Source organism: Chiloscyllium plagiosum, chromosome 26, assembly GCF_004010195.1.
Source record: "Chiloscyllium plagiosum isolate BGI_BamShark_2017 chromosome 26, ASM401019v2, whole genome shotgun sequence".
Classification (NCBI taxonomy): domain Eukaryota; kingdom Metazoa; phylum Chordata; class Chondrichthyes; order Orectolobiformes; family Hemiscylliidae; genus Chiloscyllium; species Chiloscyllium plagiosum.
The window spans coordinates 49,437,998-49,454,793 of record NC_057735.1 but is presented as its reverse complement, the minus strand read 5'-3'; the positions used below and the strand labels follow the sequence as shown (position 1 = coordinate 49,454,793).

The following is a 16,796-nucleotide window of genomic DNA, read 5'->3' as shown; positions in this document are numbered from 1 at the left end:
TGAAGAACCTCTTGATGTTCCCTTTTACTGTTTCCCACCAGTCTGCTGGAGACTCAAAGAGGGACTTCACGGTTCTCCAACCTGCGTAATCCCTCTTGAGCTCCTCAATGTTTCTCGGGGTCAACAGCTTTGTGTTCAGCTTCCACGTTCCCTTACCAGCCCGCTGCTCGTCCTGTAGGTGACAGTCGGCCAGCAGGAGGCAGCGGTCAGAGAAGAACACCGGCTTGACGTCAGTGGATCTGACCGAGAGCATTCGGGACACAAACAGGTAATCTATCCTTGAGCGGATAGACCCGTCTGCCTGTGACCAGGTGTATCTACGCTGCGCTCCGTCTGCAGGGGCGCTGAAGGCGTCATGCAGCTTGGCATCTTTTACCGTGTCCAATAGGGTTCTGGGCGTGGTGTCCAGTTTACTGTCTCCCCCGCCGGATCGTCCATCTGCATCAATTATACAGTTGAGGTCTCCGGCCAGAATGACCGGCCTGGACGTAGCCAGCAACAGTGGAAGCTGCTGCAGGACAGCCAACCATTCACTCTTACCCACTGGGGCGAACACATTAATCAGTCTCAGGAGAGCATTCCTGTACATGACATCTGTGACGAGGAGGCGCCTGCCCACCACCTCCTTAGCCTCGGAGATGGTGAAGTTGCCTCCTCGCAACAGGATACCCAGGCCGGAGGCGCGGCTATCGTTGCCCCCCGACCAAACTGACGGCCCATGGGCCCATAAGCTCGACCATCTCCTGTAGCTGCTGAGGTGCGGTATCCCACACTCCTGCAGGAACAGGACGTCGGCTTTAACGTTGGTCAGGAAGGCCATCGTAGAGACACATCGCGTAGCCGATTTAATGCTACGCACATTAATACTGGCAATTTTTATCCCCATTTTAGTAGCTTATCAGGTTTCCAGTGTCCATTTGCTGTTGGTCCTGCCTCTCTGGGGTAGCTATCTGCATTCCTGTGGTGAACGCGAACTGCTGCACACTCGCAGGGCTGAGGTAGCTGGCTGGCTCCATGCTGCAGGCATTTCCCTGCTCTGGTGTCTTCAGGTCGGGCCCAGGGTTCGCACAGTCCTGTTCTCTGTCTGACAGCGGGGCTGTCCGAGAATCGCTGCTCCCAGTTACCTGAAGCTGTGGGGTGGTGGGTACCTCCTGGTTCTCACCGGGTGGGGGGTGGTCTTTACCAGTCCCCTCAGAGGGTTCATCGTTTCCTGTTTGGGGGGTGCTGCCCTCCTTTCTCCCCGCGGCGCACTGTCTCTTACTCTGGTGACGACCCTCTTTATGCCCGTCCTCACCATCCGAATAGCTGCCTGTATCCTCCTGGTGCAGGTGTCATTTCTCCCTTTGCTGGGTGGCTTTGGGGGGCTGGCCAGGTTTCCTCTTCCTGTTTTTTATAGGAATCCATTCCTCTGCCTCCTTGGTTTGCTCCTCCTCCATTTCCTCCGTCTGTCCTGTGGGAGTTTGGATTGGTTGCTGCACCTCCCTGCTGGCTGCTGTCTGCTCCGCTCCATCCTTCTGGGTGCCCCCAGACACCGTTCTCCTGCTGGTTTGTGGTACCTTGCTGGCCTTTTGCGGGCCACGGCTCGTGTTGCCACCTCCGGCCATCTGCGTGTAGGTGGTGGCCCCTCGTCTTGGGCAGGCTTTGTACATGTGGCCCGCCTCTCCGCACAGATTACAGTTCTTGGCCTCTTTGCATTCCTCGGTCGGGTGACCCTCCTGCTTACAGTTTCGACAGATAGAGACCTTACAGTCCACCACCATGTGTCCCGACCTCCTGCAGGTTCAGCACACTTACGGCTGCCCTGCGTATGTCAGGTACCTGTGCTGTCGCAGTCACCCGGGCCATCTTCCACTTTATATGGAGATCAAAGATGGACCGGGTCCGAAGGGACTCGATGTACAAAGATCTGGGCAACGGGAGAAAAAAACACATCCAATGCCACCCTCACCCTGATGGCCACCTTTGTGTGTGGCTGCATCAAGCTGTGCGTGGATCCCCGGTACGCAAACACCAAGTGTCACTACGTTCTGAGGTTCTACCTGTCCCCGGTGTTGCGAAGGATGGGCCTGGCCTCGCTGCGCAGAATGCTCCAAGTATTTGGACCGTTCCGTATCACCTGTCCTTCGTGAAGAAGTTTATGAAGAAAAACACCTTTGACCACAAGTCCATCAGGAAGTGGTCAGCACGTAGTGTCCTTGAGACCCTTCGGGAAAAGGAGAGGGTGGATCCTGTTGAGCGGTTCCCTGAGCAGACTGTCAAAGTCATTTGGCAGAATGCATCATCGCCATAACTTTCCAACAAGCACCAAGACATGGCTTGGCTGGTGGTGAGAAGGGCTCTGCCAGTGAGATCCTTTATGCACACCCGGACTCTCAGCCGCACTGCACGCTGCCCTCACGAAACCTGCTGCCCTTCCAGCTGAAGGAGCTGACCCGACTGAATGTTGCAGACTGGCACATTCCAAGGTCCAGGACTACGTGTTGAGGGACGCGCTGATGCTTGGGGCAGCTGCCGCCAAGGCGCGGTGGGGAAAGACCACTGTGTAACTTCTGCCTGCCAAAGAAGAACGGGGGCCCAATCAGTAAGTGGGCTCCGCTGATGCCTCAGCTAAATATATGGATAGTAAAGGTACAGACCTGTATGTATGAATGATTAATTCCAATCTCTGTATGTAAAGAAATGCAAGGTGCGCCTATGAATGGCACCACCAATTGTACAGATCATCAATATATTTTATGAATAAAGTATATTTTTGAAATAAAAAAAAGACAGTCTCCACCTGAACTGAGCTGGAACCAGTGTTCTAGTGAAAGGATAAATAGGGTGGTCACCAGCACTTTAAACAAGTGAGTCAGGAGGAAGGGAATGTGAAAACGACAGGAAGTATGATGGTAAATAAAAAGGAAAGCAGCAGGTGAGCATGTGTACAGGACGGTTTAACAACAAGGCAGACACTGGAAGAAGTAAAAAGGAAGGATAACTCAGGAGATATTATTAGAGATGTTTGAAATCATGAAGGTAAGAAAACTAGCATAAGGGCACTTTATTTGAATGCTCATAGCATTCGTAACAAGGTAGACGATTAACTGCACAAATCATTGCAAGTGAAAATGATTTCGCAGCCATTACAGAGAAATGGTTACAGGATGGTCACAACTGGAAGTTAAATCTCCAGGGGTATCAGACTATTCGGAAGGACAGACAGGAAGGTAAGGGAGTGGGTATAGCTCTGATATTCAAGGACGATATCAGGGCAGTGCTGAGAGATGATATAGGTTCCATGGAGTATAAGGTTGAATCCGTTTGAGAGGAAATTAGACATTCTAAGAAGAAAAAGTCACTGATAGGCATAGTCTATAGGCCACCAAATAATAATATCACATTGGGGTGGGCAATAGAAGATTGGGAAAACTTTAAAGGTCAACAAAAAGCCACAAAAAGAGCTATAAAAAAAAGTAAGATAGAACACGAGAAAAAACTAGCACAGAATATAAAGACAATTAAAAAAAAGTTTCTATCGATCTATAAAACAAAAAAAGAGTGGCTAAAGTGAATGTTGGTCCTTTAGAGGATGAGAAGGGGCATTTAGTTATGGAATATGATGAAATGGGTGAGCCTTGAACAAGTAGTTTGTATCAGTCTTCACGGTGAAGGACACTAATATCAGGCCAGTAATTGACAAAGAGACGAAGGTAGGTGAGGACCTGGAGACAACCATTATTACGGAAGAGGTAGTGTTGGGCAAGCTATTGGAGTGAAGTATAGACAAGTCTCCTGGCCCTGATGGAATGCACCCATCGGGAGCTAAAAGAGATGGCGGGAGAAACAGCAAGTACACTTGTGGTAATTTTCCAAAATTCGCTGGACTCTGGGGGGAGTCCCAGCAGGTTGGAAAACAGCAAATGTGACGTCACTATTCAGAAAGGGGGGTAGACAAAAGATGGGGAATTAATGACCAGTTAGCTTAACCTCTGTAGCAGGGAAGATGGTTGAGTCCATTATCAAGAAAGAGATACCGAGGCATCACGATAGAATTTGTCCCGTTGGGCAGTCGCAGCATGGGTTCATGAAGGGCAGGTCACGTGTAACTAATCTTTTGGAATTCTATGAAGACATTATGAGCAAGGTGGACAATGGGGATCCAGTGGATGTGGTGTACCTAGATTTCCAAAAGGCCTTCGATAAGGTGCCGCACAAGAGGCTGCTGCATAAGATAGAGATGCATAGCATTATGGGTAAAATATTAGCATGGATAGAGGGTTAGTTGACAAACAGGAAGCAAAGATTGGGGATAAATGAGTGCTATTCTGGCTGGCAATTAGTAACTAGTGGTGTGCCTCAGGGATCAGTGTTGGAACCACAATTTATATAGATGATTTGGAGTTGGGGACCACGTGTCATGTGTCAAAGTTTGCAAATGACACTAAGATGAATGACAGAGCAAAATGTGCAGAGGACTGTGAAACTTTGCAGAGGGACATAGATACATTGGGTGAGTGGGCAAAGGTCTGGCAGATGGAAGATAATGTTAACAAATGTGAAGTCATCCATTTTGGTAGCAGTAACAGTAAAAAGGATTATTACTTGAATGGTAAGAAGTTGCAGCATGCTGCTATGCAGAGGGATCTGGGTGACCTTATGCATGAATCACAGAGGATTGGTCTGCAGGTAAAACAAGTAATTAGGAAGGCAAATGGAATTTTGTCCTTAATTGCTGGTGCTGAGGAGGTCACACCTGGAGTACTGTGTGCAGATTTGGTCTTCTTACTTGAGAAAGGATGTACTGGCACTGCAGTTGGTGCAGAGGAAGTTCACTAGGTTGATTCTGGAGTTGAGGGGGTTGGCTTATGAGGAGAGACGGAGTAGACTGGGATTATATTCAATGGAATTCAGAAGAATGAGGGAGGATCCACTAGAACCATAAAATTATGAAGGGAATAGACAAGATAGAATTAGAGAGGATGTTTCCGCGGGCAGGTGAAACTAGGAGAAGACAGCATAGCTTCAAAATTACAGAGAGCAGATTTAGGACTGAATTGAGAAGCAGGTTCTTCACCCAGAGGGTTGTAAATCTATGGAATTCCTTGCCCAGTCAAGTAGTTGACACTACTCCAGTAAGTGTTTTTAAAGCTAAGATTTTATTTGAACAAGAAAGGAATTAAGGGATACGGTGAGAGGGCGGGTAAGTGGATCTGAGGTCACAAAAAGATTAGCCATGATTTTATTAAATTGTGGAGCAGGCTTGAAGGGCCAGATGGCCTACTCCTGCTCCTGGTTCTCATGTACAACAGTTGGGAATCTCCACACAGGTATCATGGTCTGACCTTCAACGTGAAGTTCTCAATCCAATGGAATCAAAGAAATTTGCCATGAAATTACAATATCAATTTGCCAAATATTCTCACCTTAAGTGTGACAGAAGCTTGATGCCCCACAACAGCAGGTGTGAGTAGTGACAGGAAATGAGAGCTGAAAGGCAGGTCCTGCGTGTGTCAGCAAGACCATTCGGCTCCGCTAGCTTTTGCAACATTAAATAGATCAAGGTTGATTCCTACCAAAGCTCCATTTACCACCTCTTTCAGTTGTGGTTAATAATTCAACAAAAATCAATCTTGGTAATGATTTCCATGACCACATGAAACAATAAACGCTTCCTGACATGCCCCTAAAATTTCCTATTTTAAAGTTCCGCTATCAGAGGAAATAGGTTTAAATAACTCAATTAGATAAGTTGGGCCGAAGGGCCTGTTTCCACCCTGTAAGTAATCTAATAAGCACTTCCTGACATGCCCCTAAAATTTCCTATTTTAAAGTTCCGCTATCAGAGGAAATAGGTTTAAATAACTCAATTAGATAATCTCTTAATATTTCATATTCAAGGGAGTGCCTACCTTCCTAGGCTACATAAACTGTCTTCAAAATTTTACTTAGTATAATTTTAATTAATCTATGCTATAAACCTCAGATTAGAAATGGTTACCAAAACTGAACACAGGGTCTAGCCTGAGCTTGATATAACTGCAATACATCTTCTTCCCTTTGTATTCCAGCTTCCTAGAGAAAATTGAAACACGACGTAGGACATATAAATAATTTTTTATATCCATTCAGTGGTTTTGTATTTTCTGTATTTAATCCACTAAATCCCCTTTGTTCCTCGAAAGCTCACAGATTTTCACCATTTAGAAAGTGTTCTGATTTCTCTTTCCCAAGTCCAAAGTAGATTTCACACTCCCCACATTGATCCAGTCTGCTGCAATTTCAAAAAACGAAAGCGCTGCAGATGCTGTGAATCAGAAACAAAAATAAATTGCTGGAAAAGCTCAGCAGGTCTGGCAGCATCTGTGGAGAGAAATCAGAGTTAATGTTTCGATTCTGGTGATCTTCCTCGAAACTACAGTGTTGTTCACACACTCAATCTATTTACATCCCTTTACAACTTCCTGCTCACATTTCTACTCTTGACTGTGCCATTGGTAAATTTGGTTATACACCTCTCTATTCCTTCATCCAAGTTATAAAATTCAGAAGATTCATGTGACACATCCCTAGTCATGCCACCTGTTTGGGTATATAATTATCATGTTAATATTGTCTCTACTCCCTTACCTGCTCCTTACACAAATCAATGAATTATCTTTTGTTTTTGCTAAGAGACTGAAATGGATCCCTGTTGGAGGTCTTCTGATTACTCAAGTTACATTCCTTGAAACTCTTAATTATTTAATTTTTATTTAATTTATTTATTTAATTTAACTTATTTATTTAATTTAATTTATTTAATTTTTAATCAACCTGTTCAGTCGTCATGATGCATCATCATGGCAGGTGGGACTTAAACTTGTTTCTTTTGGTTTAAAGATAGGGACACTACCACTGCCCACTAGAATGCCAACATTTCCCTTATCTATCACCTATTCAAATAATTCAATTTTGTACAATAACTAAACATAACCTCTTCAACTAAAGTTTTGTGATTTACACATGAAAGAAGTGAAACTATCATGGTATTCGAACAGATGAAAGACTCAACAAACAATCAAGGTATTTTTCAATGTATAATTTCAGTTACATCACACTGTAAACTATTGCTATAAACTCTGTGCCTTACAATTGTGTCCCCCACAACCACCTGATGAGGGAGCGGCGCTCTGAAAGCTCGTGCTTCCAATTAAACCTGTTGGATTATAACCTGGTGTTGTGTGATTTTTAACTTTCTACAACTATATGTCAGCTTTCTTCATTGGTTCATATTTATCTAAATGGTCAGTTATTCTGTCCTTACCAACAGGTTCGAGTAACTTGCTGTTATGATCCTAGCTGATGGCAATACAGGACTGAAGTCACTTTCCAGAATGAGATCTGGTTTGGTAGATCATCAGTTTTATTCTTTTACTTCTTGTTTACCTTGAAGGGCAGTCACTGAACAAATTCACAAAAAGGCTGCCAATGTCCTTGCAACAAAATAAAAAGTTTATTTTGTAAAATGAAATAAAAATTCCATGATACAAGAACAAGTGGATCAAACTCATTACAAGTATCGGAAAGTAATAAGGATGTAATGCTGGTCAATTAGCTACAAGAACAATTTCTAGGAAATCCTGTTTGAAGCTCACTATTCAAAATGGCCACTGCTTGTAAAGGTGGTGGAGGCAGACACCTTCATAACATTTCAGAAGTATTTAGATGTACACTTGCCAACGCATACAAGACCACGGCCAAGTGCTGAATTGGATTACAATAGTTCGGTGGTTGTTTTTGACTGGCACAGAAGAGATGGGCTGAAGGGCCATTTTCTGTGCTGTAGATCTCTATGACTTTCTAATCTTTTTAACAAAAGGAAGTCAGATGTTCACAGAGCTGAAAAAAGTCAATTTTCCCTCTACTTTAGATCCCAAGTTCCCAAAATGTAATAACATAATACGAGCCTTCATCGTATTATGGTATTAGACTAAGTGACTTACGGTTTTATTTAACACCTAACCCTTCTTTAATAAAGCAGTGAGAATGGCAATTTTCCAATCAAAGAAGACAATTCTTGAATGGAAAAGTTTGGAAAAGCATGGAAATACATAACTTCCTTGCCTTTTTAGAAAACAACTTATTTCAGTTTCTGCCCTTGACTTATATTTTTATTCTCTCTATTTCTGCTAGGTGATCCTCAAACTTATTTGTGAAGACTGATACAAAGTAACCACTTAGTGAGTCTGCACATTTCTGCTTTCCAACTTGCATCTGTCATTAAGGGCATTCTTAATCACTCCATCTCTTAATATAGTTGTAGAAGTATTCTGTGTCGTTGATAAATAATTGCAAAGTTGTAGAAGTATTCTGTGTCGTTGATAAATAATTGCAAGCTTACTCTTGCTGTTTTGAGTTTCATTACTACTATTTTCTCTAAATCCCTTTGCGTTTCTTAAAAACCTCTCTCAATCTATAGGATCTCTGCTGTTCTTTGTTCTGATATAAAACAGAAATAAAATTTATAGAGTCTGCCACTTACCTGACTGAACAAGATTGTTTAATATAATTCTCGTCATGGGCAGATCTTATACTCCAATGGTACTTTTTTAAACATTATCCGCTTAAACATTAAAGTGTCATGACCAGGTATAGAAAGTTAATGGAATTAAGAAAGGCTAATAGAATTCTAGAATTATATCATCCCTACAGCTTGGGAGCAGTCGATTCAGCCCATCAAGTCCACGCCAACCCTGCAAAGAGCATCCCTCCCAGATCCACTTCCTTAGCCCACTCCTGGAACTCTGCATTTACCATGGTTAACCCACCTGGCCTGCACATCCTTGGACGATATGGGCAATTTAGCATGGCCAATACACCTAATCTGTACATCTTTGGATTGTGGGAGGAAATCAGAACATCTGGAGGAAACCAATGGAGACACGGGGAGAATGTGCAAACTCCACACAGACAGTTGCCCGAGGTTGGAATCAAACCTGGGTCCCTGCCGCTGTGAGGCAGCAGTGCTAACCACTGAGCCACTGTGCCACCCCGCAGAATGCCGACTTTCATCCCAAGGACTATAATACAAGGGAACAGAAGTCAGTGCTCCATAAGGTACAGAAGCAGAAATTAGGCCATTCGGCCGACCGAGTCTGCTCTGCCATTCAATCATGGCTGATAAATTTCTCAATCCTATTCTCCCGTTTTCTCCCCGTAACCTTTGATCCCCTTGACAATCGAGAACCTATCTATGTCTTAAATATACTCAACCACCTGGCCTCCACACCATTCTATGCTAATGAATTCCACAGATTGACCACTCCGTAGCCAAAGACGTTTCTCCTATCTCAATTCTAAAAGGTCTTCCCTTTACTCTATACGTGTGCCCCCGGGTCAGAGTCTCTCATGCTAATGGAAACATCTTCCCAACATCCACTCTGTCCAGGCTGTACAGTATTCTGCAATTCGATTCCCCCTCATCCTTTTAAATTTCATCCAGTATAGACCTGAAGTCCTCATATGTTCCTCATATGTTAAGCTCAAAACGCATGGGAACAAACAACAAGCTGATTCGCCTGCAAAATCCCCAAACTGCCCAGGAACATTTACTTGAGGGACAACCATCAGAGAGAAGTTACCCCGAGATATAGGGTGGAAGAAACTGGCCTCCACTCGCAAGTTAGAATCCTATGATCTTACCAACAGGAGAGAACCAGCCTGTGACTGAGAAAAAGCAAAGAATTACAGATGCTGGAATATGAGAAACAAAAACAGACATTGCAGGAAAAACTCAGCAGATCTGGCAACATCTGTGGAGAGAAAGCAAAATTAACTTTCAGGTCCAGTGACCCTTCTTCAGAACTGATTGTAGTTGGGAATATGTTTGTCTACCTGTTAAAGAAAGGATTGTGAGGTGGGGGGAGGAGTAAATGATGGGTGGAGATGGAGCACAGACACACAGAGAAAACAAAACACAGTTTGGCAGACAAAGGAACAGGTAAAGGTCAGCCTGGGAGAATGAACAGCTGCTAATGGGGATCATTTGTGTTTGGCAAAGATGGGTAGCTTGTGGTAGCAGCCCTTGTGATTACAAGGCCTGATGTGTGGGGATTTGGGTAAGGAGATGGGGGAACTCAAGATCAATTTGAATAATTTTAGGGCTGGAGCACCTTCCCCAGGCCCCAGAAAGGAAGGGGTCTGAGGCTGTGAGCAAAGACACCTGTTTACAAAGCAAGCAGAAACTAGTGGTCCAGCAAGCATGTCTGAGGGCATGGAAACTAAAGGAGGGAGTGAGGCTTCAAAAATGAGGAGGGGGTAGGGCAGAGAGAGAGAGAGAGGAACTATGGGAAGGGTCGGAGGAAGGAAGTGATACTCCATAGTTGAGTCAGGAAAGGAGAGAGGAAGAGACAGTTCCTGAGGTGAACTGGGGCCGGGTGGTGAGCTTCATCGCCTTCGGGGCAGTGATGGGTGATCACCTGAAGACGGGGCTGCAGGGAGGGATGGAGAGACAGGAACCGTGGAAAGAAGGAACACTGAGGAGCTACTTGGACATGATTAGAGAAGCTGAGGCGATGCTGCCTGGAGAGAGGAATTGCTAGAATTGGATGAAGGTAGTGAGGAACTGTAAGAAAGGACTGCATAAACTAAGATTTTATTCCTGGGAATTAGAAGATTAAATGGTGATTTGGTTGAAGATTTTAAGATATCAAGATATCAATGAAAATATTTTCACTGTTTGAGGAATCTAGGATAGGGAGGTATAGTCTTAAGTTTAGAATGAAATTAGGGAAGTGTTTTACACAAAGGGTGACAGAAGTTTGGATCTCTCTTTCATGAATGGCAATGGATATGAAGTCAATCATTCATTTTAAGTCTAGAATTGATTGCTTTTGTTAACTAAAGGGATTAAGGGACACGTGTGGCATGGTGTTGGGTTGAAGAGCAGCCTTGATCTCACTGAATGAAGAACAGACTGAAAGAGTTAAATGTACACTTCTGTTCCCACACTCTCAGTTCATCCATTGCTTCGTAAGTTAGCAGTTATGATTACTTCCTGCCTCGTGCCTCCAAACTTATCCGACCCAAATTCAAAACCTTGCTTTGTAACTCACCCTTTTCCCTTCAAGCCACAGTACGCTGAATTCAATTATATTAGGGGCACTTGCTAATGTGGCTAGTTGGCTCTTTACAATCTCTCTTCCTTTTGTGAAAACTTCTACCCGACTTCCCAATCTCTGCAGTTTGTAGCTGAATTTCCAATGGGCACATCACACACTTTAAGCTTAATTTACTACTAATTGTTTTATTCTGCATGGTCCATTAATTAAGGTCAGGTTGGATGCACAGTAACAGGAGAATTCCCAGCTCTGTGATCCTGAACCAGATGTCCAGTCTGTGGGGGAGGGGCTAGAGTAGATGTTGAAGCAGTGACCTCATGAGTACCAAGGAAGCTGATAGGAGGGAAGGCTGACCGGAAAACCTGTCTTGGGAATCCGACACTATGTCCAAAGTTAAAAATAAGGAATAAACCACTAAATTTCCTTTCTCACCACTCAAAATATGTCCAGGTTTCTTCGTGTCACCTTATGCCACTCAACTCCTCCTTACTCTGAAAGCCAACCTATACTCTTCCATCCAGCACTCCCTTGGCTACTCCACCTAACTCATGAACCTTCATAGCTCCTATGACAAATTGGTACAAAATCATGTTAATACACATCTCCACTTAATTAACAACCACCAAGACAACTCACCTAGTACTTCCCATTGTCAGATCTCTTCCAGAGATGAAGGTCTATGAAATAAGAATTGAAGTGTCTGGTGCAAAACAACAGAGGACAGTGCAGCACAGAAACAAGGCCTTTGGCCCACCATGATGCCATTCTAAATTAATCACATCTGCCCACATTTGGTCCGTATCCCTCTATTCCCTATGTGTTCATATGTCTGTCTAAATGACTCTTAAGGATTACTATCTACTTCTAACATACGCTGTGACAGTTTGTTCCAGGCACCTATCACGCTCTGTGTAAAAACCTTGCCCTGCACATTTCCCTTAAATTCTTCCCTCCTCACCGTAAACCAATGCCATTCTAGTATTTGACATTTCCATCCTGGGAAAGAGACTCTGACTATCCACCCATTTTCATACCTCTCAGAATTTTATATCAGGTCGCCCCCTCAGCCTCTGACGGTCTAGTGAAATCAATTAGAGTTTGTCTAAACTCTCCTTATACCTAATACACTCCTATCCAGGCAACTTTAGGTCAACGTCTTTTGCACTCTCTCCAAAGCCAGCACATCGTTCCCATAGTGTGGTGACCAGAACAGCACACAATACTCCAAATGTGGCCTAACTAGAATATTATCCAATATGACTTGTCAACTTTATTCTCAATGCCCCAACCAATGAAAGTAAGCATGCCATTCACCTTCCTTACCAACTTATCCATCAGTGTTGCTTTTTTGAGGGAGCTACAGATCGGCACACCAAGAGCCCTGTGTATATCAATACTCCAAAGGGTCTTGCCATTTGCTGTATACTTTCATTTTGCATTTGATCTCCCATGTCATAGTGTGAAAGGTTTAGAGACAGTAAAACTCTTAAAATGCATCAAGCACAGCTTTTTATGTCAGTACATTGAAGGCCCTACAAGACAGGGGTGGTCCTGGAGTTAACTTTAGGTAACAAAGCAGGGTAAGTGGTTGAAGTAGCAGTGACGGAGCATTCTGCAGACCACAATTATAACTGTTAGATTCATGATTGTTAAGAAAAAGGGCAAGAATGGACCTGAAATCAAAGTTCTAAACTGGGGGAAGTTTTACACAGAGCGTGATTTTAATAAGATCAGATATGATTTTGCCAGAGCAGACTGAGAGCAGATATTTCAGGTAAATCAGTCTCAGAACAGTGGGATGCATTCAAGAATGAAATAGTGAGTATAGAGCCAAAAAGTTCAAATAAAGAGGAAGTTCATCAACCTGACCCTGTGAACCCCTGGATATTGAGGAATATACAAAGAAAAATGCAGATAGCAAGGGCTCAAAGTAGCAGGAGTACTAGAGAAGTAGACACTAAGATTTTGAAACTACTCAAAGGGGTGTAAAACTTTGGAATTCGATAACCCATCAGTGAAAATAGTTAAGGCTAAGATAGACAGTTTCTTGGTCAAGTTTCTTGGTCTTTGAGACCAGTGACCATAATTCCATTAGTTTTAAAATAGCTATGGAAAAGGATAGATCTGGTCCACAAGTTAAAGTTCCAAACTGAGGAAAGGCCAATTTTCCTTAGACAGGAACTTTCAAAAGTTGATTGGGGGGTGAGGCTTTTTGCAAACAAAGGATTGTTTGGTAAGTTTGGTAAGTTTCCTCCCACAGTCCAAGGATTGTTTGGTAAGTGAGTTAATGAGGGTTCAGGGCTAGCATATTCCTGTTAGAGTTGAGGGTAAGGCTGGCAAGCATAGGGAATCCTGGATGACTAGAGTTACTGAGGACCTGGTCTTGAAAAGGGAGGCATATGACATGTATAGGCAGCTCAGATCAAATGGATTCTTTGAGGAGTATAGAGGTATTGGAATACTCTTAACAGAGAAATCGGGAGGGCTAAAAGGGGAGATGAGATGGCATTGGCAGATAAGATAAAGGAGAATCCAAAGAGATTCTACAAGTAGATGAAGGGCAAAAGAGTGACTAGGAAGAGAATAGGGCCTTTTAAAGGTCAAAAAGGTCATCCATGTGCGGAGCCACAAGAGATGGGTGAGATTCTAAATGAATATTTCTCACCAGTATTTACCGTTGAGGAAGGTGTGGATGCTAAGGAACTTGGGGAAATAAATACTGATGTGTTGAGGAGTGTCCACATTGCAAACAGGAGGAACTGGAAGTCTTAAAACGCAAAAAGGTAGAAAAATCTGCGGGACATGAAGACGTGTATCCCAGGACTCTGTGGGAGGTTAGGTAGGAAACTGTGGGACCCCTAGTGATAGTGATATCATCGATAGCCACAGGTAAAGTGCCCAATGATCGGAGAGTGGCTTATCTTGTGCCATTATTTAAGAAAAGCCTGAGAGTTACTGACCACTGAGCCATCTGTGGTGGGTAGGTTGTTTGAGGGGATTCTGAGAGACAGGCCCTACAGACAGTTAGAGACATAGGGACCCAGATAGTCCACACGGAATTGTGCGTGGGAAATTGTGTTTTACGAATTTGATTGATATTTTTGAAGAACGTAGATGAGGGGGGTGCAGTAAACATTGTTTACATGGACTTTAGTAAGGTCTTTGACAAGGTACCACATGGTAGGTTGTTAAGTAAGGTTAAATCTCACGGGATCAGGGAAAGCTAGCCAACTGGCCTGTGACCAGTGGTGTGCCACAGGGATCGATGCTGGGTCCATCATCACTCATCACTTACATAAATGAGTTAGATGAGAATTTAGGAGGAATGGTTAGTAAATTAGCAGATGATATCAAGATTGGTGGTATAGTGGATAGTGAAGGATGTTATCTGGGAATGCAGCGAGATCTGGGTCAATGGGCTGAAGAATGGCAAATGAAGTTTAATTTAGGTAAGTGCAAGGTACTGCATTTTGGTAAAACAAACCAGGGCAGGACTTACACAGTCAATGGTAGGGCCCTGGGAAGTGTTATAGAACAGAGATCTAGGGGTACAAGCTCATAGATCCTTGAAAATGGAGTCAGAGTGGTGAAGATATCTAGCTTTCATCACTCGGGCATTGAGTATAAGAGATGGGATGTGTTGTTGCAGCTGTACAAGACATTGGTGAGGCCAGATTTGGAGTACTGCGTGCATTTCTGATCACCCTACTATTAACCTAGAAAGAGTGTAGAGAAGATTTACTAAGATGCTACATGGATTGGCAGGTTTGGGTTATAAGGGGAGATTGGATAGCCTGGGACTTTTTACCCTGGAGCGTAGGAGAGTGAGGGCTGAACTTATTGAGGTATATAAAGTCATGTGAGGTATAGATGATGTAGCTAGCGGATAGCTTTTCCCCATGGTAGGGGAGTCTAAAACTAGAGGGCATACGTTTAGGTGAGAGGAGAGAGATATATAAAGGTCCAGAGGGGCAATTGTTTTCAGAGGGTGGTGAGTGACTGGAACGGGCTGCGAGAAGTGGTACTGGAGTGCAATTTTGTCATGTAAGAAACATTTAGACAGGTACATGGATGGGATAGGTATGGAGAGATATGTCCAAATGCACACAAATGGTACTAGTTTAAATTGTGAAAACTGGGCGCACGGGCAAGATGGGCTGAAGGGCCTGTTTTCCTGCAGTAGACCTCCATGACTATGGTGAGAATACAGAGGTAAGGCAGAGAATCAGCCTTCATCGTACTGAACAGCAGACAAGATTTCATTCAGAATTACAGAAATGTTACGGCGCAGAAGACCATTCGACTTTTTGTGTTTGCACCAACTCCCTGAATGGACGTGACAACTTAGTGCCCTCTCCCATCTTTCTCTGTACTCTTGCATATTCAGAATTTTCAAGTAATAATCTAATACTCTCTTGGGTGCCTCAGTTTAACCTGGCTCCACCATACTTCCAGACATGCTTCACTTGTTGTGTGAATGTCTGGTTATAATCTCTAATCACAAGAATAAAATAATTAGAAATATACAGCAGATCCATGGGGTGGGAAAGAGATAGACAGATACAGAGATAGAGGTCTTCCTCATATTCTTTCAGCACATTTTGTCAATTTCAGGTTTACAGATGTTTGCAGTGGAATTTGTTAATCTGATGAATAAATTGTCACAATTTGTTCTTTGCCACTTCACAAAAGGTTTACTTTCTCATTAGAAAAGCACTTCTCATATCTAGTCAATCAATCAATCAATCAGCAACAGTTACCTACAGTGACAGACTCTTGAAAATGCCACCGTCGTCTTAGATTATGAACGAAACACAGCAAGTAGAATGAAGCACTTTTAATAATAAATTTTCAAATAGGAACTATATAGACACATGACAGATAAGAAACAGTCGGCCTTTCAGGGAAAAAATAGGGCTGCTAATGGGTATGCAGCTGAAGAGTCTCCTTCTGTCCTGTACCATCTGTTTTTCACATTGAGACTGGAGAGAGTGCACAATGTAAAGGTCTGAATGCAATCACCTTGTTTAAAATGTCAGAGTATTACTTACAGTATCCATTAAAATCCTTTTCTGAAAGAGGGCCATCTCCTTGCGAAGTTCACTCTGTACAGCCGACTGTTGTTCTGTGTGACTCTTCTCCAATTCCTCTAAATTCTGAGAGGAATAAGAAAGGACTTACAATTTCATCATCCATAACATGGCACAAACTGTGGAATAATCATTCATCAGTCAGTACAGAATAGATTTAAATTCAAATTCAGCCAATCAGTTTAAATTATGCCCCAGAGACCAAAATCCAATTGAATTTGGCGTTTTGATGACATCAAACCAATGAAATGATCTGATGTTTTAGGATATAAAACTGGACATTTTGAATAGCTAGAAGGAGAACAGCAAAGCGCAGCCAAGCAAGTACTAACTGGCTGCCAGCAGAATAGCTTGCTGAAAGGTACCTGTCCAAAATAAATTTCTGCAGAGGAATACTGAAGCAACCTAGAGAAATCTACAGAGAAAGTTCAACATCTGAAGATGATAACTGGTTTAGAAACTGATTTGCCATAAATTTAAGAGGGAAATATTGGACCAGTATTGTAGAGTGGGAGGTAAAAGATAGTTTTAAGAGAAAGGAGCTGTAAACAGTTGTTGTTTTAATGATCTCTTCCGATTTAAAGAATAAAATCGTTAATAGTGAGATCTGGGATAGCTCTTTTCC

The 16,796-nt window shown here is 43.1% G+C and overlaps 1 protein-coding gene across 2 annotated transcripts in view; it reads right to left on the bottom strand.

Moving 5' to 3' along the window:
* The window catches only part of sycp3 (synaptonemal complex protein 3), a 90,960-nt gene that overhangs the window by 2,159 nt on the left and 72,005 nt on the right, over positions 1 to 16,796 (bottom strand). For both annotated transcript variants that reach the window (XM_043716300.1, XM_043716301.1), the window contains exon 7: positions 16,133 to 16,237. In XM_043716300.1, the coding sequence (XP_043572235.1) occupies positions 16,133 to 16,237 (105 nt within the window). The remainder of the gene's footprint in view (positions 1 to 16,132; positions 16,238 to 16,796) is intronic.